This window comes from Oryx dammah, unplaced genomic scaffold (genome assembly GCF_014754425.2).
Source record: "Oryx dammah isolate SB20612 unplaced genomic scaffold, SCBI_Odam_1.1 HiC_scaffold_1, whole genome shotgun sequence".
NCBI lineage: Eukaryota > Metazoa > Chordata > Mammalia > Artiodactyla > Bovidae > Oryx > Oryx dammah.
In genome coordinates, this window is record NW_024070185.1 from 77,670,565 (window position 1) to 77,693,944 (window position 23,380).

Here is a 23,380-nt window from a genome sequence, read left to right on the forward strand (position 1 = left end):
TATAATTATAAAGAAAGTTGGATGAATGATAGCAATATTTGAGGTGACATTCTATTACCATTTCCTTTTAGCAAATAGTGATTTTGTAAGAGAAAAACAGTAAAAGGTTTTGCTATTATTCAAGGGCCTAATTATTGCTTTTCTATATAGGAAGATTTTCAGTCAATGACTTATGGATTTAAAATGGCTAACAGTGTGACAGATCTTCGAGTTACAGGTAAAACCATTTATAATGGTAATTCAAAAGTTTTACATTTGAATTTGTTTCCTCTTAAAATAATTGTCTCTATTTCTAGGCATGCTAAAAGATGTGGAGGATGACATGCAAAGAAGAGTAAAGGTATATTTTCTTTCTCTTTTCTTTAGTATAGGATATTTATATTCTTCTAAATGTCAGGTTAACTTTAGCTAATTACAAATAGCTAGTAAGCTGATTACAAATAGCTAGGTAACACAACCGAGTTCCTTTATGTATGCTATACGTTTTTTTGGTAATGAGTTTGAAGACTACTGGAGCGGTTTCTGATGAATTAATATTACTTTCAAGTATTCAAAATTTAACCATTTCAAGTTTTTTCAATTTTTTGCCACTGTTTTAGAATTTTAGTATGCTGTTTTAAGAATAGCATAAGATGCTAGAGTTTTAAATTCCTCAAAGGTAAGGATTATCTTCTTCACCTTTGTATTTTTAATGGTTAGGACAGTGTCTAGAGCATAGTAGAAGAGTGCAAAAAATAGTAGTTTCTCAAATCTGGTAAAAACCTATGAGTGACAGATACCTTTTGGCCAGATGACCATGATGATTTTGTTCTGATAGAGATTAAAAATGAAAAATTATATTTCTATTATTTTTTTACACTTACATAACACAGCATGGTTGTCAAAACAGTTTTGCATTATTGACTTATTTGATATTTACAGTTACTCAGTGTATTAAGCAATAAACTACACTTTGAAATGAAGAAAATAGAGCTCAGAAACATCAAGTAACCTATCTTGAGTCTTCTTAAGGGCATGCCATTATTAAGTGTCAGTTCCAGGTCTAGAACCCAGATCTACTGGATCTTCGTGTGGTATTGGATCTTCATGTGGTATTGCCTTTGGGTTTTGCCCGAATACTCAGCCATATGTAACAAGAAGATTTTGCGTGTTAGTGTAGAACTGATCAGTGTTTACCATGTGACTTTATGATGTGATTCTGTAAAGATCATATGATGTGATTCTGTAAAGATTGCATTTCTTTTCTCTGGGTTAGTTTTGAGAACATCAGGAACTTCAGTTAATAGATCTTTTTAAAGAAAGAAGTACTGTGTACCATGTGCTTTTGCTTATATTATTCATTGTTTTGCTTTTGCTGTTTTTAATACCTTTTCCCTTGTGTGATCTTTATATCAAAATGAACTAAATGTATATAGTACTATTAGGTAAATAAATAATTGATACAGTGTTTTCCTTCCAGATATTTGCTTAAATTAATTTATTCCTTTACCTTGTATAATCATAATTTTTGCTTTTACAGACTTGTATTTGTTTTAATTCACCTTTTTTAAAATTTTAGAGTACTCGAAGTCGACAAGGAGAAGAAAGAGACCCAGAAGTTGAACTAGAAGTAATTGAACTTATTTTCTGGTAGCTAATATCAGAGAAGTCTGCCTCTTAATGTTGTAGTTTTATGAACTGCGTTATAATTTATGGAAGCCCTTTTTAAGGTATTTCTTTAAAAATTAGACATTACAAGGGAGTTTATTTCCCTTGTATTTATTTTGATAGAATTATAATACAACTCTTTCAGATACATGATTTCAGAATTCTTCGATATTCCTATGAGGTACGTAGGAAGAAAAAATGATTTTTTTTTTTCAGATGATCCACCAAAACTTGGCAGAAGTCAAGAACTTACATAATATCAAAATTTGTCAAACCTTTGTTGAGATCCTAAATTTTCTGACTCTGCTTAAACCATATTTCTATCAGTCCTCTTAAAAATACTAATTGAATCAGTTTTGAAATAATAGTGTAACTCCTGACTTGGGAAAAAATCAGTCCTTGTGATACAGAAGCTTTATTATATATTGCTGTTTCAGTAAAATAGGCTTCATTTTATTGTGTTTTATGCAGCTCATTTTCAGATATTTAAAAGCCTATAAGTGAAGGTATTTGTAAATTATTAACACTGAGATTTAGAACTTAATATAGAATATTTTAAAATGAAATTTCTTTCACAAGGCTTTGCATCTTTTAACTTTTAGTCCTTTCTTATTTTTTTAGCACCAACAATGTTTAGCAGTATTCAGCAGAGTGAAATTTACTCGAGTGTTACTGACAGTGCTTATAGCCTTTACTAAGAAAGAGGTAAGGGTATTTAATCTGTTCAGTGTTTTTGTTTTTGATGGAATGCTTGATTTGGTAGTTCTGAGAGTTTTCTATTGGAATGTATATGCACACATACACAGCACTCAGCATTTGGTGTGTTTATGTCAGGATATCCCTGATGATTTTCTCCGAAAGTCACATGAATTTTACATTGTGCCCTTAACATATCTATGACTGTCGTTGATAGAAAAATAATGTAATGCTTATTAGTGGATATAATAGTAGAAGCTGAAATTGTTTCTTTGAAGTTAATTTGAGAAATTAAAAATGAGAATTTTAGGTAGGCTCTTCTTTAATTCAGTTAAATGAACTTAGATTTGTATAGAACCTAAAACAACCCTTAGATGGTGAATATTTCTGTGTGTGTGTGTGCATGTGTATTGTGTTAACTCAAGTAAATTACAGGCTAATTTGTGAATAGTTAATTTTGAGTACAGATCCAGCCCATACAAACTTCTGTAATTCTCTTCTTTTTTAAAAATTTCACCTTGATGAATGACTTAGTAGGAATTTTGCAGTTTCTCATTTTCTAGTTGACTACATCTCTTTAGGAAAAAAAAAAAAAAAGATTGGTAGAATAAACCAGAATGTTTCCTATTGTTTTTTAGTAGTTCCTACAGCATACTGATATGAGTAAAAAAATTATTTCTATCCTAACAGGATCTGGGCATCCTGTATTAAGTGAACAGTTTGTGAAAACCTATGTCATTACAAAAGCATTTAATAATTTCATTATTGTTTATAGGATTTTCCTATTTAATGTATATCTTTCAGTGAAAGAATATGTAAGAATGTTTTTGGTGATTTATTTGCTAGACCAGTGCTGTTGCAGAAGCTCAAAAATTGATGGTTCAAGCAGCAGATCTTCTTTCTGCCATTCATAATTCATTGCATCATGGTATCCAGGCCCAGAATGATACTACAAAAGGAGGTAATTGTCTGTTTTGTTCCTACTCTTTTTGTTGTTGTTCTTTCCCATCCATGGTATATAGTGTTTGGTTTGTTCTAAAATACTATTTATCAGTCTATCCAAAACATTCTAACTTTGGATTGTTTTGCTACATAGGCTTTTATATAGAGTGTTTATGGTCCCTTCTTTATGGTCATCCTTTTTCTTTAATCACCTCTCCACTTTACTGCTTTGAGAGGTCATCACCTTGATTTCAGTCTTCCTTGACGCTACCAGGCAGGCCTGGGTATTTTTTGTGGCCTCATTGTACTCATACATGCCTCTATTACATTTTTTTAGTATATCATATTATAGTTTACCTTGTAATTCCATGAGATTTTTAAACTTCTATGCCAAAGTCTCTTTTTTGTGTATTCCTGCAGTGCTTGGCATATTGTTGACACTCAGTAGATTTTATTCATGAACTATACCTTTAAAATAAAAGGAACAGTGTACCTTTATTATGAAAACTCCAACTGAGATAAAACTTTAGTAATGTGCAGCAATTTTGGTTGTCCTTAAAATTCATTAAAATGAGATAACATTTATGTTTTTAATTAGTTTTTCACAGTCGTTAGTCTTCTGACCAGAATGTCTAGTTTTTATTGATTCATATTCCTTTGCTTTTTTGCCCCTTTTCCTCCTTTTTGGAGAATAAGTTGTGGTATTCCCATTCCCATGAATTCTTTTCTTACTCATACATTAGGTAGTGAAGCAGTCTAAAGATAATTTGGCGTAGGCAATAGATATATGGATATCTTTATGGATATGGCAATCTTAAAGGATAATAATTATTCTGAGCTTATAAATTCATTATTAATTCATTAACATTTTATCATTTTCTACAGAAGAGGGAAAGATTAGGTGACTGTTAGATGACTGACTAGGAGACATTTTGTAACTATGGGACATTAAAAAGAAAGTTTCTATGCATAGCAAGCTATCTAGTACATGTTTACAGGGAGTTTACCATTTCTACAACTCTTCAATACTTTGGAATCAAGTGTGAGAATACTTTATGAAAACCACTGTAAAATACATTGCTTCCAAGTAATTTGGTTAATTATGTATTAACAAAGTATTATGATGCAGAACAAGAGTCAAATGACTTGATTCTAATGCTCCTTTTTTTACCATATCGTTACTACATGGTCCATTCTGGTCTATAACCGAGGATAATAATTGCCATGGGATCATTAGTTGCCCACGTGTTTTTGTGGCTTCCCTGTGGTTCAGATCAGTCAGCAGTTAAAACAGAACCATATGTGTATATTCTCAACTATTTCTCTGGTTTTATAGGCTGTTTATGAGTAAGCTTCTGGAAGATGATTTGCATAAAGTTGGTTTGAAATAACTAAGCTAGTGAAGTTTTAAATTTAGGGAGTTTAGGGAGTACTCTGTTCTTTGTTTTTTGCTAAACACTTTTTACGCTCACTCAACTTTGTAATTATCCAGCTTAAGCATGAAGCTAAACAGTTCTGTAATAAAAGAGTGAAAACCTTCCCAGTAATGTTTATTCTAAGAAAATGGTGATAAAGCTATTAGTGTAGGTTAGTGTGGGTCTCAGATTATTCATTTTACTTTCTTAATGTTATTAGAATGCATCTAGTGACAAAATGACTGTAAAGCTTGAAATTGCTGAGCATTGATTTTATCTTCTTATTGAAAAAATATATAGTAAGTGGGAACTTGGAAACTGGTGTTAAGGGAGAAAGTAGGAAGAATCAAACTTGGTTCAAGGATTGCTTGCTGGTTGGTTTACTCAGTGGATATGATGGCTTGACAATGAAGGAGGTGGAAGTGGTTTGGGGACAGGAGATGCTTAAGGAAAGGCGGCTTGAGATTTTTTGGTGCAGTGACATGGAGCAGACCACTAACCAAGTAAATATTTTGCTCTGGAAAATAAATGGAAGGTTTTGGAGTTATTTTCATGTTAAGTGCTAATTGAAATCAAAGAAGTAAATGTGGTTAATCAGGGCTTTCTGAATTCAGGACCTTGAGTTAGAGACCTTTCGTGAAAAAACAAGGGAAGCAGAGGATTCAATGGCACCCCACTCCAGTACTCTTGCCTAGAAAATCCCATGGACGGAGGAGCCTGGAAGGCTGCAGTCCATGGGGTCGCGAAGAGTCGGACACAACTGAGTGACTTCACTTTCACTTTTCACTTTCATGCATTGGAGAAGGAAATGGCAACCCACTCCAGTGTTCTTGCCTGGAGAATCCCAGGGGCGGAGCCTGGTGGGCTGCTGTTTATGGGGTCGCACAGAGTTGGACATGACTGAAGCGACTTAGCAGCAGCAACAGCAGCAGCAGAGGATTCAGTGAAGCACATTGTTGCTCCTTGTATTTGCTTGTGCTATTTTATTGCTTGTGGATTCTGTACTGCTTTTTATATGTCTGTGGAATTCTTCAAAATAATGTTCAGATTATTTCCTCCAGTGAGACTTTTCATGTTCTACTTGTCAAAGTTTATTTTTCACTCCCATATTCTTTTCTATTTATCTGTTTAGGTTTATTTATCTGTTTAGGATTAGGTTTGATTTACTCTTTCGAATGCAGGCATCTTTAACAGTTGCTGGTAGAAATTAAAAATTTAATCAAACTTAGGTTGTCTGAAATTGGTAGGTACTTTGGAAGTGTATATCCACCTCTGACATTCAATTTCAAGAGTCCTTGGGGAATTCCCTGGCAGTCCAGTGGTAAGGACTCTGCACTTTCACATGGGTTCAATCCCTCGGGAAACTAAGATCCCACAAGCTGCGTGGCATGACCAAAAAAGCAAAAACAACAAAAAAGAAGCCTTATCATCCTTTTGAAAAAAGATGTATAATTCAAATGGTATATTAATCACATGCATTTACCTTCTGAAACCTTAGTGACAATGAAGAAGTGTTCGGCTTTTTAGCAAATAGATATAATTAATAAAGGGGCATCCCAGGTGGCACAGTGTTAAAGAATTCTCCTGCCAACACAGGAGACACAGGTTCAATCCTGGATCAGAAAGATCCCCTAGGAGTAGGAAATGGCAACCCACTTCAGTATTCTTGCCTGGAAAATTCCACGGACAGAGGAGCCTGGCAGGCTACAGTCCATGTGGTTACAAAAAGTCAGACACTACTGAGCACACATAATAAAGAAGGAAAAGACAGGGAAAGAAGGCAGTAGCAACAAAATTTTAGAAGCTGGAAAACAGAAAGATGTTGAGCTTTCTGTTCAAGTAACTGAATTCTTAGCTACTGATAAAGAAAGTCAAGATACGGTCCAGATTTATACTGCAGGTCCTCTGAAGGGCCTCCTTTTTAGTATGTCAGATACCTCTGAAAATGAGGATGAGAATTATGTTGATGAGATCTGGTTGAAAATCTGTTTAGAAGCAGAGATTTCCCTCCCATTTTCTCCATGATAACATTCCTGAGCCTCAGAATACTAGAAGTTTATTCTCTTGAATAGCAGAACAGAGAGATTCTGGACTGAGGAGATACCAGGCACTGTTGAATGGTACACATTATGGGGGAGATAAGTGATAATTTAGATACTTACTTTTGTAACATCTGTCCTTCCTTTTCCTGCACACCAAGCTCTGGAGGGTCCCCCCACCCCTCACCCTCACTCACAGCTTCCAGAACAGTGCAGTCTAGCTCTTGCATTCCACTTAAGAATTTAGAACACTCTTAGGGAAATCTGGCAAGCCTAAGAGATAGAGAAAAACATCAGCAAAATCTAAATTTATTGGTTTTAGCAGTTCTCCTGATGAAATAGTTAAAAAAACCTCACCTATATTGATAGAGCTCTTAATGAGGTTTTTAGTCCTTCAGCTTGAAGCCTAGGTACATAGTCATGGGTGGAAATCTCTAGCCTATAAGAAAAGACAAAAACAGACAAGCAAAGACAATACCTCTTAAAAATGGGGAAAAAAAATTCTGTATGTAAAATAATAGGATGTTATAAAAAAGACAAAAAATGTATTCTTTGACATTCACAATTTTAAGAGCAGAATCATTAATAGAAAATGGAGAATGCAGATTTGAGGAAATCTTAGAGAAAGTAGAGTAAAAATGAACAGGTTGAAAGTAAAGAGAAAAAAGGAAAGAATATTTTAGGCTTGGTCCAGTTCCATTATTTAATAAAGATAAATAATAAGGTAAATGAAGGTAAACTAATAAAAGTTTTTCTAGAAATAAAGTTCAAAAAATAAATGTCAAAGAAGAAAAAGCCATGTAATCACTTAAGATTTCCTGGAATCAATGAAGCAAATACCCAGGGTAAGAGTGCCAGTAAAGAGCTACTCAGCATAATCAGGATGAAAGTAGACTTCTACCAAGGCATATGGTCATGAAATTTCAGAACAGTCGGGGAAAATAGGAGCTCCTAAGAGATTTGAAAGAGAAAAAGAGGTTGCACACACAGAATGAAGATAGAATGTCAGCAGAGTTTAAACAACAGGAAAGGAAGCTAGAAATCAGTGGAACAAAGAACAAAGTTGCAGTAGTCACACTTCCTGATTTTAAAACTTAGCACCATGCTACATTAATCAAGAGAATTTAGAATTAGTATAAAGATAGTCAAATAAGAATAAAGATAGTGGAATAAAACCAGAAATCCAAAAATGATCCTTTATGGTCAGTTGGTATTTGAAATTAGTGCGAAGACAGTTAAGTGGGGAAAGAAAAGTATTTTCAATAAGTGACAGTGAACAACTAGATAACCACAGCAAAAGGATAAAGTTCAGCACTTTTCCCACCCCTCCTCACATCATAAACAAAAATAAACTCAAAATGGATCAGTGACATAAATGTAAGAACTGAAAATATGAAGCTCTAGAACCTGGGAATAAACCTTAAGAATCAGTAAAAAAGAAAAATTTAAGTCAGTGAAAAAACAGGCAAGGGATCTAAGTTAGACATTTCTCTGAATATGATTTACAAATGACTAATAAACATCTGAAAAGATAGATATGCCATGGGAAATGCAAATCAAAATGAAAAGATTCCACTTCATAACAAGTGTTGAGGTTATGAAGACACTGGAACCTTCATACCTGTTGGTGGGAATGTAAAATAAGCAGCTACTTTGGAAAACAATTTTACAGTGTCTCAAAAAACGTAATGTTAGATTTATCACATGACCCAGCCACTCTAATTCTAGGTCTGTATATATACCCAGGAGAAATGGATATATATGTCTACACAAAAAGCTGTACGGTAATGCTCACAGCACTTACTCATAATAGCCAAAAGTGAAAGTGAAAGTGAAGTCGCTCAGTCGTGTCTGACTCTTTGCGACCCCATGGACTGTAGCCTACCAGGCTTCTCCCTCCATGGGATTCTCCAGGCAAGAGTACTGGAGTGGGTTGCCATTTCCTTCTCCAGGGGATCTTCCCGACCCAGGGATCGGACCCGGGTCTCCTGTATTCCAGGCAGATGCTTTAACCTCTGAGCTACTAGGGTAGAAACAACCCAGATGTCCCTCAACAGATGAACAGATAAATAAAATGTTGTATATACATGCAATGGAGTGGCATTTGGCAATTAAATATCTGCTGCAACATGGATGGACTTTGAAAACATGCTAAGTGTCAGAAAAAGTCACAATAGATCATATATGATTTTCATTTATATAAAACGTGCAAAATAGGCAAATCCATGGAGACAGAAAATTGACCAGTGGTAGCCTTGGGCTGGAAGAGAGTGGGAAGAAAGGGGACTGCTGATGTATATGGGATTTCTTCTTGGGGTGAAGAAAATGTCCTATTTTTTTTGTGGTAGTGGTGGTTTTACAACTCTGAATATACTAAAAGAAACTATGTTATATATGTTTAATAGATAAATTATACAGTATGTTAATTATATCTGAGAGTTGTGATTAAAAGAAAATCAGTGGACCAGTGTTTTCAGAATTTGGGGGAGAAGTGATTTCAAATCTTGAGTCCTTTTCCAGAACTATCGTCTAATTGTGAAGAAAGATAATATCAAGTTTTTAAAGTCTCAACAAAATTAATCTCCCACAAGGTTTACAAGACTATTGGAATGTGCTTCATTAAAACAGGGAGAGTAAATTAAGTAAAGGAAAGCATGGAGTTTAAGGATATAAAAATCCAGCATGAAAGAAAAATGAAGGAAATCCCAGGGTCATAGTGTAACAAAAACCTAATACATTGTCTCAGCAATAAACATGGAAGACAAGTCCAGATTGAAGAAAAGTCACAAGGCTCTAAGTAGATATAAAATCTGTTGTCACCAGTGAAATTGATATATTAGCTATTTTCCTTAATGTAGAAAGAAGAGATTTAGTGAACTGGCAGAGGAGGATTCCGTGGACAGAAGAGCCTGGCAAGCTACAGTCCATGGGGTCTCAAAGAGGCAGACAAGATTGAGTGACTTTCACTTTCACTTGGGGTTGAATTAAAGTGTTAAGTACATCCAAAGTGAACAAAAAGTAAGACTTTTTAACGTCAGAATATATATGAAAGTAAAATGTATTTCTGTGTTTGCAGAAGTTATGAAGTGTAATTTACTTAATAGTGCTAAACATTGATGATAATAAAATTCTGATCTAACTGTATTGGAGGTAAGAGGATCAAAGCGATTTATGCATGTGATTTATATGTGCTTATAGTGCTACTTTACATTATTTTCAGTGTCTCTCGTTTTACATTTATCTCTCTTAGACATTGAAGTAAGATAACATATAAAACTGAAAAAAAAAATGAAATAAAGTAGCACAATAAGCTTGTTATTTGGTGATATGGAGGTAGATACAAAAAGAAAGAGCTAAGAGGAAGTGGGAGACATTGCCTCTGGGAAGAAAGAAATAAATGGAATTGGAGGGAGAAGATTTGTAAATAAGAACTGTGTTTGGCTATTTGATTCTTTTTTTTTTAATTTTTAAAATTTAAATTAATGTATTTAATTTAGTTGGAAGCTAATTACTTTACAATATCGTAGTGGCTTTCGCCATACTTTGACACTAATCAGCCATGGGTATACATGTGTCCCCCATCCTGAACCTGCCTCCCGCCTGGCTATTTGATTCTTGAGTGGCATGTATTTATGACTAAATAAAAGAAACTCAATTAAAAGTTAATGTGGATTAAAATATAAAATTAGTAGTTTAGAATTATGATGGCTTATTGTCTGGTAATATTGTACTTTAACCTCCTGAGAGCTGCTGCTGCTGTTTAGTCGCTAAGTCATGTCTGACTCTTCTGTGACCCCCATGGACTGTAGCCCACCAGGCTCCTCTCTCTGGAGTGAGTTGCCATTTTCTTCTCCAGGGGATCTTCCCAAACCAAGGACCAAACCTGGGTGTCCCACATTGGCAGGTGGATTCTGTTACCACTTAGCCACCTAGGAAGTCCTCCTGATGGCTTACTTGATGCTGAAGCAAAATTGTGCTGCCTCAACCAATCGACTTCATTTGTGGTTTGGCAATGTACAGGAGAGGTGGGAGCTGACTTCATTTTAAAACAACCATGCATTAGAGAGGCATATGCCATGATGTGCTAGTACCAGGAACTTGAGATGGTAATCTTTGTCAATAAAGGAAATAGGTAATTTCTCTTGAATACTTAGAGGCATATCACATGTGGCCTAACTGTAAGGCATTGAGGCTTCCTAATAGTCTGGAGTGTTACTCTAACACCACACCCAAATAACTGGCTCAGAAAGCATTCACTGAATGATTTAATAATAAACTGCACAGTTTTTACACGTATTCCAGGAAATTAATGAACAAAAACAAAATGCAGAAGACAGAAGAAAAACAGATCAGAAACATTTTTCAAAATTTCCAAAAATTCATTAAGCAATAAAATGACCCCTATAAAGCAAAACAGAAATATTAGGACCAAAGGAGGAAATAATAACAGTACAAGTAAACAGGCAGAGTTCAGGAAAGAAGAGAGGAAAATCCTGAAAGTGAAGAGCGAAAGGTATGCTGGGCATTGTTGAAAAGTTGAAAAGAATGTGGAGATCAGGGCTAAGAGGGAGGTGGGTTCAGTGATTGATAACCCCAAAGGTATCAAGACCCATTTATCGGAACCTATAATTGTTACTTTATTTTTGAAAAAATAAGATCTTTCTACATGTGATTAAGTAAGAATCTTTTGATGAGATAATCTTGGATTATCTGGATGGGCCCTAAAATATCCTAAGTGTCCTTCTTAGAGGCAGAGGGAGAGCGGACACACATACAAGTTAAGGTGATGTGGTGACCGAAATAGAAATCAACATAATTGAACTGTAAGCCAAAGAATTTCAATAGCCTCAAGAACCTGGAAGAGGCAAGGAATAGATTTTCTCTTAGAGCCTTCAAGCGTTCAACCCACCTAAAAGTTTAATTTCAGCTAAGTTAAACTGATGTTAAACTTCTGGCCTCCATAACTGTGAGAGAATAAATGTCTGTCTTAAAACACACAATTTGTGATAATTTGTTACAGAAGACCTAGAAACTGAAACAAAGATTGCTTGTACACAGTGGAATTGTTCATATATATAAATGTATTGATAATTATGTTTTGCTACTTTCCTCAGGCTTGAGGAGCCAACTTAGACTAATTTCTAGAAAGGGAGAAAACTAGATTGAACTCTGTGGTGTTGGATTAAAATTAAAAGTATGGGTTTAAGTTCATAGTGTCTAATATATATGTATAGATTGATGTATTGATAGAAATGTACATGTAAATATGCATAGTTTGAATGCATGTATGTAAACATACTTGTATGTCCATATAGCAGTAAGCACGCTTAGCATCTGAGTCTTGCTTACTAAAGACTATTATTTGCTAAAAGGAACTGGAGAAGACATGGGAAGCCCCTAAGTACCCTTTCCTCACATGGGCACACCAAATATATAGCTATATATGGAGCAATTTCCTCTAAAAGAGATCCAGAAACTAGTTGAGCAACTTATACACATTGGACAGTTGAGGAAATATCCACATCAGAGTGGGTAGGAAAGACTGAGATACACTTGTCATAAACCCCACCCCTGATGCAACATCATACAATTGGGAGAGAATCCCCAACTGTTAGGTTCTTTCTGAGGAGTGAAGTATGTTTTGACACTACATCTAGCACTCCAACTTTAAGATTCCTTCCAGTGGGGTAGGCTTGCAAAACATCTAGCTCTGAAAGTCAGTGGGGCTTGTGTCCATGAGACCTGTAAGACTATGGCAACTGAAGGGAATGCAGTCATTTGCCATGACTGTGCCTGTAGGGACAGCTCAGAGGAAGCAGACAAAATACTCATCTCCCAGTCTCCTTGAAAGATCTGTCCGTATACTGTAAAAACCGCCCTGAGGGCCAAGCTTCTAATTTAACAAGGACTAGGGACTGGCTGCAACCCTCATCAGAGGCCAGTAAAGCTGGAGGACACCTTGCCTTACTTCTACCTCTAACCCATTCCATGTCACTACTCCGTGCCTAGAGAAAGTTTGTATGTACATTTGAACCCCAACTTTTGTGACTGCTGCCTGAAGCAAGGGACCCAAATTTCCCAGCTTTTAGAGCAAGAGGGATTTCCATTCATGAGACCCAGAAGAGTATAGCAAAGAAGGATTCCTTAACTGGCTCTACCCCTCAGGCCTCAGCACACAAGGAACAAGCAGAATTAGCCATTTTCCAGTCTTTCCCTGAAATAGGTTTATTTCTGTACTTTAATATCTACTGCCTGCATGCCAAGCTTCTAATTTAGCAGGCATTTGGGGACCACTGGAGAACTTCCCCAGAGACTGGGGAGGCCAACAGGCATCTCTCCTACCTTCTCCCCCTTTCAGTTCAGTTCAGTTCAGTCACTCAGTCATGTCCAACTCTTTGCGACCCCATGAATCGCAGCATGCCAGGCCTCCCTGTCCATCACCAACTCACGTCCATCGAGTCCGTGATGCCATCCAGCCATCTCATCCTCTGTCATCCCCTTCTCCTCCTGCCCCCAATCCCTCCTAGCATCAGAGTCTTTTCCAATGAGTCAACTCTTTGCATGAGATGGCCAAAGTACTGGAGTTTCAGCTTTCGCATCATTCCTTCCAAAGAAATCCCAGGGTTGATCTCCTTCAGAATGGACTGGTTGGATCTCCTTGCAGTCCAGGGGACTCTCAAGAGTCTTCTCCAACACCACAGTTCAAACGCATCAATTCTTCGGCGCTCAGCCTTCTTCACAGTCCAACTCTCACATCCATACATGACCACTGGAAAAACCATAGCCTTGACTAGATGGACCTTAGTCGGCAAAGTAATCCAATAATAAAACCCAGTTGACAGCATCTCCCCAGAAGGAGCTTGTACTCACATTTAGTGCCCAAGCTTTTTCAGCTGCTGTCTCAAGGATGAGGCCCCAGGTCATCTGGCTCTAATAGCCATTGGGGCTTGCATTCAAGAGTTACAGGGCTGTATCAAACAAATAGTTGTTAATGGTTATGGGGGTACCTTCCCCATGGCTGTACTCCAAGATCCAACAAAGAAGCATTAGGCAAAAGCAGCCTTCTCCCAGTTTCTCCCTGGAAGAAGTTTAACTACGTACTTTACCAGCTACTGTTCCCTGAGGGTCCAACTTCTAATGAGTGTATATATAGGTTCTGAATGTGATCCTTTCCTTTGGGACATTGTTGGATCTTGGCACACCCTCAACTCCTGGGAGCCACTAAGAGCAAAGAAGGAGGCTTGTTTGGTCACAAAACTTTGAGAGAAACCTAGGAGTTAGGGCTGGACTGATTGATTAGGTCCATTTCATATATAGCAAGATTTATCTCCTACATGAGACCACTCTGTCAAGACTGGAAGATGTGATTATTTTATCTAATGCACAGAAACCACAGAGAGTCAAGAAAGGAAGACTCATAGGAATACATTTCAAACAAAAGAACAAGGTAAATATCCAGAAACAGATCTTAGTGACTTGCATTAAGTAGTTTATCTGATTGAGAGTTTAAAACAGCAGTTACTAAAGATGCTCACTGAGGTTAGGAAGCAAGCATATGAACAGAGAGAATTTCAACAAGGAAATATATATAAAGAGAAATCAGAGCTGAAGAATTAAAAAATAACTGAAAAAACTAAATGGATTCAGTAGCAGACTACATTCGCTGGAAGAAAGTCAGTAAACTTGACAGGGCAGTGGAATTTAAACAGAAAGGAAAATTGAAGAGCTGGATTATGAAATTTGTGGGACAAAATCAAGCAGACTCTATGTGATGGGAGTTCCAGAAGAAGAGAGAATCAAGGCAGAAAGCATATTTAAAAAAAAAAAAAAAAAAATGGCTGGAAACTTCCTTAACCAGGGAAAGAAACAGGCAATCGACGTCCAGGAAGCTCGGAGAGTTTGAAAGAAGTTGAATCCTAAGAGACTCACTGAAACACATTGCAATTAAACTGTGAAAGATTAAAGAGAAGCAGAGAATCTTAAAAGCAGCAAAAGAAAAGCAACTTGGTTTGCATATTCAGAATACTTAGGGAATACCAGAAAGGTGCTAACTAAGAACATCCGAAAAAGTTGTCCTTAATAACTAAGGAAGAAAGAAAAAATTTATAAACAAAAGCTGAAACAGTTATCACCACTGACCTCACAACAAATGTTAAAGGGAATTCTTCAAGTTGAAACAAAAGGACACTAGTTAGTAAAAGGAAAACATGAAAGTATAAAACTGACTGGCAAAGGTAAATTTATAGCTACATTTAAAATATTCTAATATTGTAATGGTGGTGGATAAACCATTTATATCTCTGATACAAGTATTAAAATACATAAATAATTAAAACTATAATCATTAGTGGGTTAGTCAGTTCAGTCATTCAGTCATGTCTGACTCTTTGTGACCCCATGGACTGCAGCATGCCAGGCCCTCCGTCCATCACCAACTCCCAGGGTTTACTCAAACTCATGTCCATCGAGTCAGTGATGCCATCCAACCGTCTCATCCTCTGTCAGCCCCTTCTCCTCCTGCCCTCAGTCTTTCCCAGCATCAGGGTCTTTTCCAGTGAGTCAGCTCTTTGTATCAGGTGGCCAAAGTATTGGAGTTTCAGCTTCAGCATCAGTCCTTCCAATGACTTTTCAGGACTGATTTCCTTTAGGATGGACTGGTTGCATCTCCTTGCTGTCCAAGGGACTCTCAAGAGTCTTCTCCATCACCATAGTTCAAAAGCATCAATTCTTCAGTGCTCAGCTTTCTTTATGGTCCAGCTCTTACATCCATACATGACTACCAGAAAAACCATAGCTTTGACTAGACAGATCTTTGTTGACAAAGTAATGTCTCTGCTTTTTAATATGCTGTGTATGTTTGTCCTGGTTTTTCTTCCAAGGAACAAGCGTCTTTTAATTTCATGGTTGCAGTCACCATCTGCAGTGATTTTGGAGCCCAAGAAAATAAAGTCTCTCACTCTTTCCATTGTTTGCCATGAAGTAATGGGACCAAATGCCCTGATCTTCATTTTTTGAATGTTGAGTTTTAAGCCACTTTTTTCACTCACCTCTTCCACTTTCATCAAGAGGCTCTTTATGAATGGATAAAGAAGTAGTATATATACACAATGACCTATTACTCAGCCATAAAAAGGAATGCATTTGAGTCGGTTCTAATGAGGTGGATGAACCTAGAACCTATTACACTGAGTGAAGTAAGTCAGAAAGAGAAAGATAAATATTTTATTCCAGAATCTAGAAAAAATGGTAGTGAAGAATTTATTTACAGGGGAGCAATGGAGAAACAGACATAGAGAATAGACTTACGGACATGGGGAGAGGGGAGGAGAGGGTGAGATGTATGGAAAGAGTAACATGGAAACTTATATTACCGTACGTAAAATAGGTAGCCAGTGGGAATATACTGTTTGTCACAGGAAACTCAACCAGGGGCTCTGAGTAGGATCGGGAGGGAGGTTCTAAAGGGAGGGGATATTTGTATACCTATGGTTAATTCATGTTGAGGTTTGACAGATAACAAAATTCTGCAAAGCAATTATTCTTCAATTAAAAAATAAATAAGTTTAAAAAAAAAAGAGGCTCTTTAGTTCCTCTTCACTTTCTGCCATAATGGTGGTGTCATCTGCATATCTGAGACTATTGCTATTTCTCCCGGCAGTCTTGATTCCAGTTTGTGCTTCATCCAGCCTGGTGTTTCTCATAATGTACTGTGCATAAAAGTGAAATAAGCAGGGTGACAATATATAGCCTTGATGTACTCCTTTCCCAATTTTGAATCAGTCCATTTTTCCATGTCTGGTTCTAACTTGCTTCTTGACCTGCATACAGATTTCTCAGGAGGCAAGTCAGGTGGTCTGGTATTCCCATCTCTTGAAGAATTTTCCACAGTTAGTTGTGATCCACACAGACAAAGGCTTTAGCATAGTCAATAAAGCGGAAGTAGATGTTTTTCTGGAATTCTCTTGCTTTTTCTGTGATCCAGTGGATACTGGCAATTTGATCTCTGGTTGCTCTGCCTATTCTAAATCTAGCTTGAACATCTGGAAGTTCTTGGTTCATGTACTGTTGAAGCCTGGCTTGGAGAATTTTGAGCATTACTTTGCTGGTATGTGAGATGAGTGCAATTTAAGGCTTATTTGTAAGGCCTCAGACAGTTATTTTGCCTTTTTGCATTTCTTTTTCTTGGGGATGGTTTTGATCACTGCCTCCTGTACAATGTTATGAACTTCTGTCCATAGTTCTTCAGGTACTCTTTCTGTCACATCTAATCCCTTGAATGTATTTGTCACTTCCACTGTATAATTGTAAGGGATTTGATTTAGGTCATACATGAATGGTCTAATGGTTTTCTCTACTTTTTTTCATTTAACTCTGAATTTTGCAATGAGGAGTTCATGATCTGAGCCCAGTGGTTGTTTTTTTGCTGCCTGTATAGAGCTTCTCAAATTTTAACTGCCAAAAATATGATCTGTCTGGTTTCTGTATTGACCATCTGGTGATGGCCATGTGTAGAGTTATCTCTTGTATTGTTGGAAGAGGGTGTTTGCTGTGACCAGTGCATTCTCTGGGCAAAACTCTGATAGCCTTTGCCCTGCTTCATTTTGTACTCCAAGGCCAAACTTGCCTCTGTTACTCCAGGTATTTCTTAACTTCCTACTTTGGCGTTCCAGTCCCTAGAAAGTCTTGTAGGTCATCATAGAGATGTTCAACTTGAGCTTTTTCGGCATTAGTGCTTGGGGCAGAGACTTGGATTACTGTGATATTGAATGGCTTTCCTTGGAAATGAAAAGAGATCATTCTTTCGTTTTTGAGATTGTACCCAAGTACTGCATTTCAGACTCTTTTGTTGTCTATGAGGGCTACTCCATTTCTTTTAAGGCATTGCCCACAGTAGTAGATTTAATAGTCATCTGAATTAAATTGCCCGTTGTGGTCCATTTTAGTTCACGGATCCCTAAAATGTCAATGTTCACTTTTGCCATCTATCTCCTGTTTGCCCACTTCCAATTTACCTTGATTCATGGACCTAGCATTCCAGGTCCCTATGCAATATTCATCTTTACAGTGGATTCACAGCTTAAAAAGATGCAAATTTCGAAGTCAAAACCATAAATATGAGAGAAGGAACCTTTTGTATGCATTTGAAGTTACTTGTAGCTTCAAATAGCCTATGATAAATATATTTTATCCATGTCTCATTATAACTACAGATCAAAAGCCTATAGTAGATATGCAAAAGGTGAAAGAGAAAGGAAACATACCACTACAGAAAATCAAATAACAAAGAAAGAGAGCATGAGAAAGAAAAACAGAACAAAGGGATTGCAAAACAACCAGAAACAGTTAAACTAAAAATGCTAATAAGTCCATGCCATTTATATCAATACTGTCATTGATATACCATTTATATATATACACACAACACACACACATACACACACACTGTTTATTACTGTACTACCAATAATTATGTTAAATGTAAATGGGCTAAATTTGCCAATCAAAAGACAAAGTATAGATAAAGTTTTTTCAATTTTATCTTTTAAAAAAATTAGCTCTTAGTTTTGTTCTTTTCTAGTGTTTTTTCTATCATTTATTTCCACTCTCATCTTTATTTCCACTCTCATCTTTATTTCCTTCCTTTTGCTGACTTGAGCTTAATTTATTCTTCTAGATCTTGAGGTGTTAAGTTAAATTGTTATTTGACATCTGATTTCCTAGTATATACATTATTGCTATAAACTTCCTTCTCAGAACAGCATTTGCCGTATCCTATAGCTTTCTGTTTGTTTCGTGTTTTTTTGTTTTGTTTTGTTTTGTTTTTTTCATTTGTTTCAGGGCTTAAAAAAATATTTTTCTAGTTTTCTTCTTTGACCAGTTGCTTGTTCAGGAGTGTGCTGTTTACTTTCCAAGTATTTGTAGGTATTTCAGCTTTCATGTTCTGGTTTCATACCATTGTCATCAGAAAGGATAGTTGGTATGATTTCAGTCTTTAATTTATTAAGACTTGTTTTCTGTCCTGTCATACCCTATTTTGGGGAATGTTCAGTGTGCCTTTGAGAACAACATGTATCGTATTGCTCTTGGATAAAACATTCTGTGTATGTCTGTTAGGTTCTTTTCGTATAATGTGTAGTTTAATTCCAGTTTTTTTAAACAACTCATTTTCTGTCTGAATGATCTATCCATTGTTGAAAATGGTATATTGAAGTCTCCTGGTATTATTGTATTGTTTCCTTTTTTAGAGTTCTTACTGTCTACTTTATATAATAGATGCTTGCATGTTGCATTATAAATATTCAAATTTATTATATCTTCTTGATGAATTGGCTACCTTATTATATAATAACTTTATTTGTCTTTTGTTATATTCTTTGTCTTAAAATCTGTGTAGTCTGGTATAGGTTTATCTGCTTCTAAATGTTTTTTGGTTTCCATTAGCAAGCTTTTTCAATCAATGCTTTTTCTACCTTTATTCACTATAAGGTATGGAAACAACCTAAGTGCCCACTGATGGATGAGTGGATAAATAAAGTACAGTATATATACAATGGAATATTAGCCTTAACAGAGTGAAATACTGTCACTTGTGACAACATGGATGAACCTGGAGGGCATTATGCTAAGTGAAATAAGCCAGACTGAGAAAAATAAATACTGCATGGTATCTAAACTTACATGTGGAATTTAGAAAAAGTAGAATTTATAGAAACAGTAGAAAAATGATTGCCAGAAGCTGAGGGAAATAAAGAGAGTTCGCTAAAGGGTACAAGCCGTCAGTTAGAATATGAGTAAGATCTGAATATTTGTTGTATGAAACAGTGACTCTAGTTGATCACACTTAACTGTATAGTTGAAAGTTGCTGGAAGAGTAGAGCTTACATGTTCTCATCAAACAAAAAAATAAATATTCAAGGTGATGTACATGTTAAATTAACTCTTGGGGGAAATCCTTTCAAAATGTATACATATGTCAAATTATCATGTTATACACTTTAAATAGCCTTACAATTTTATTGTTAATTATACCTCAATGAAACTGGAAAAAAAATAGAAAAGGAACTAGTTCATCTTGGAGGAATAGGTGATTCCAGGACTAAGGTAGAGATAGAAGAATGAGTCTGGAGTGTCTAAGTAGCCAGAAATGGGTAAATGCTCAAAGAATGTTGGGACCAGTCAGTTATACCCAAAAGAGCTTGAAGGGGCATTCACACAAAGTTGGGGACAACTTGAGCATAAAAATAAATAATTCTTATCATATATAATTGAATAAAAGGATAATCCATGTTTCCATACTGATATAAATAGATGAATTAATGAGTGGATAGTTTGATGTTAATGAGTATATTTAGTTGTCTTTCCACTGACCCCTACCTGTTTATTAACTACAAGGACAAAAGGTAACAGTAGTGATGAGGCCTGTCAGACACCAACTTTAATCAAGTGATCACAGAAAACATTACAAGAAGTGAGTCAAAACCTCCACTTTGTTGATGGGTTACAATGAGAACGATAATAATGTCGCTTCTTTTATACTCCTAAGAGTAATCATTTAAATTTAATCACAAGGAGACAAGAAAACCACACTGAAGGACAGTATACAAAATTATTGGTGAGTTAGTCTTCAGAGTTGTCAAAGTCATTCATAGAAGCCAAGGAAGTGCTGAAGAACTGCTCTAAATTGCAGGAGACTAAGAGACAATGAAATTAAATACAACTTGTGATACTAATATAGATGTGAAGTATGTTTTTGGTACAGTGTGCAAAACTTGAATGAGGTCTGAGTATTAGATAACCAATAATGATTATGATAGAATGTTCATTGAAACCATGCTTTTTGAGTTTAACAATTGATAAATACCTTTTCATAAATTTTTTTGTGTTGAAATAATGTGAAATTTGCCATTTTAACATTTTATGTACAATTTTATGTGTAATTCAGTGGCATTAAGTAAATTTACATTGTTGTGCAGCTGTCACCACTGTCCATATCCAGAAGTTTTTATCTTATCAACCCAAAACTCCATAGTCATTAAATAATAAATCTTCATTTCCCCCTCTTTCAGTCCCAGACAACTACGATTCTACTTCCTCTCTCTATGAGTTTGACTACTCTAGGTACCTCATATAAGCAGAATCATACAATGTTTGCCCTTTTGTGTTTGGTGTACTTCACATAGCATAATGTTATGATTTTATAAAGGGAAGTCAAGAAGCACAGTACAATATTAACCTCAGCAGCTTCTGCATTGTTTTCTAGAATTGTTTTCAACTTCAGGGCATGGAAAACTTACTTCTGTAAGTCTGACTGTAAATTGCCTGTATAACTCGGGAGAGATACGTTGTCCAAAAATGATGTAACATCTCTGTCTCTTTTCACTTACACACTTCCAGATCTTTGATTTTGGCATCTAATTAATTTTAAAATAATCTTTTAACTTAAATCACAGCACATTGTTACTGTAAATCTTTTACCCACAGACCTTGTGCTATTTGTAATACTTTCATGCTATTGATATTGAAGGTCAATTTTCTAGCAAGAACTTCAGCAACTAAAACACTCTAAACCAATATGCCATAATATTTTGAATATAGTAATTATACTTTATTATTTTATCCTTATAAGAGTTCTGGTGTAAAGGAAAGTGTTTTAACTGGAAAACCAAGGTAATTTTTGTACGCCTGCAGACTTGTAAAATCAAAAGAGACTCTAGAAGTTGACTTGTTGGATCTGTATCTAGTTTAATTCAGGAAATCTTTACTGAGCATAGTACACATTGAGTAGAAAGTGATATGAATTTGCTTCTTTTCTGGGTTCATTTAGTAAGGGTTATCTAGGCTATTTTAGTGAGAAGCGTCTAGTGGGAAAATGTTAGAGCAGTTTATTCTGGGGGATCAGGGTTGGGTGTGGTAAAACTAACTTTCTGTAGTTTGTGTTGTCATGAAGTCAGATGCAAACTCCAGCTTGGTTTTTATCCCTGCTCCTCCTGCACTGTAGTATACATTGAATAAAGACTTTGATCTCTTATTACATCTCAGTTCTTATGTTCTTTTCTAGTTAGGCAAGTTACTGTGTGCTGTATAGGATAGTTACAGAGTCCCTAGGCATGAGATTCACCAAACAGCTGAGACTTAAAAATAGCTACTAGGAACTACTTAACTATTAACAAGGACTATGTCCAAAAACATGTGGTGGGGAGGAGAGGATTTAAATGTGTGTAGAGAATAGAGAGAAGCATGCAGATCTGAATTCTGTGCCTAGGGATTTTGTCCCCAACTCTATTTATATGCATCTATTTTTACTTCTGAGTTCCAATAAACTATCACTTGGAAAAATTGTAGCTCCCTAAGGGAAAAAGAAAAGGAGCCATTTTATCTGTCCTCCATGCCTTTAATATGCTTGGAATACTTTGTGCTGATTAATATTTTCCTTTGTTAGCTCTTTTCTTAGACTTCTATGAAATTGTTCATCTAATTTTTACATGAAAAGATGCTCCTATTACATTCTGAATTTATTCTCACTAAATTATAGTTGCTATTTATGTTCCTCTAGACCAGTGTTTCTCAACTGGGGCTTCCCAGGGACATCTGGCAATGTCTGGATCCTTTTCACAATTAGGAGGTTACTACTAGTAGCTATGGTTTTCCCAGAGGTCATATATGGATGTGAGAGTTGGACTATAAAGAAAGCTGAGCGCCAAAGAATTGATGAACGGTGGTGTTGGAGAAGACTCTTGAGAGTCCCTTGGCCTGCAAGGAGATCGAACCAGTCCATCCTAAAGGAGATCAGTCCTGGGTGTTCATTGGAAGGCCTGATGGTGAAGCTAAAACTTCAATACTTTGGCCACCTGGTGCAAAGAGCTGGCTCATTTGAAAAGACCCGGATGCTGGGAAAGATTGAAGGCAGGAGGAGAAGGGGACGATAGAGGATGAGATGGTTGGATGGCATCACCAACTCAATGGACATGGGTTTGGGTGGACTCCGGGAATTGCAGTTCATGGGGTCGCAAAGAGTCGGACACAACTGAGCGACTGAACTGAACTGAACTGGTATTTAGAGGGCAGAGTCAGGAATGCTGCCCAGCATCATCTGTGCAGGACAGCTTAGTTAGTTTCAAAAGTTAATACTGCTTTATATTGCACTTTTTTGTTTGTATAAAATTGAATTCAGAATATATCGTGTTTGTTATCCATTTCCCATTAATATTTACTTCTTTCCATATAAATTTTCATGAGTGGCTATTATCTATTTATCTTCTATTTGTTGTTTAAGCCTAAAAATAAATGTTTTAAGAATAAAGGCATATTCCTGGGTAATCATTTTAGGTGCATATGAGAATACTTTGAGAGAAAATCAGTAATATAGCATTTAAGTATCTGGATTCTGTGCATTTATCATTAAAGTCTGAAATGTATTCATATTTATATGGTAAAGAAGCTTCTTACAGCATCATTACCACTGCTTTTACCTTAGTTCTCAATGAAATAATATAAATCAGAAGTTCAAACTGTTATAATGGTAACAGCCTTTTATTTTATTTTGAGCATATATATCTTGTCATTCAGCAAACAAGTATCCAGTGTCTGTTATGAGCCAGGTATTTAGTGTTTGGAATCCAACCCTGTTCTTGCTTTCAAAAG

The 23,380-nt window shown here is 36.1% G+C and overlaps 1 protein-coding gene and 1 long non-coding RNA gene across 5 annotated transcripts in view; both read left to right on the forward strand.

Moving 5' to 3' along the window:
* The window catches only part of NAA35 (N-alpha-acetyltransferase 35, NatC auxiliary subunit), a 93,667-nt gene that overhangs the window by 36,355 nt on the left and 33,932 nt on the right, over positions 1 to 23,380 (forward strand). For all 4 annotated transcript variants that reach the window (XM_040244961.1, XM_040244943.1, XM_040244954.1 and 1 more), the window contains 5 exons: positions 151 to 217; positions 297 to 340; positions 1,559 to 1,609; positions 2,269 to 2,352; positions 3,190 to 3,304. In XM_040244961.1, coding sequence (XP_040100895.1) covers positions 151 to 217; positions 297 to 340; positions 1,559 to 1,609; positions 2,269 to 2,352; positions 3,190 to 3,304 — 361 coding nt within the window. The remainder of the gene's footprint in view (positions 1 to 150; positions 218 to 296; positions 341 to 1,558; positions 1,610 to 2,268; positions 2,353 to 3,189; positions 3,305 to 23,380) is intronic.
* Positions 5,504 to 10,159, forward strand: LOC120866965. Its single transcript, XR_005721782.1, has 2 exons — positions 5,504 to 8,558; positions 8,767 to 10,159. It is a non-coding gene; the product is annotated as an uncharacterized LOC120866965 (long non-coding RNA).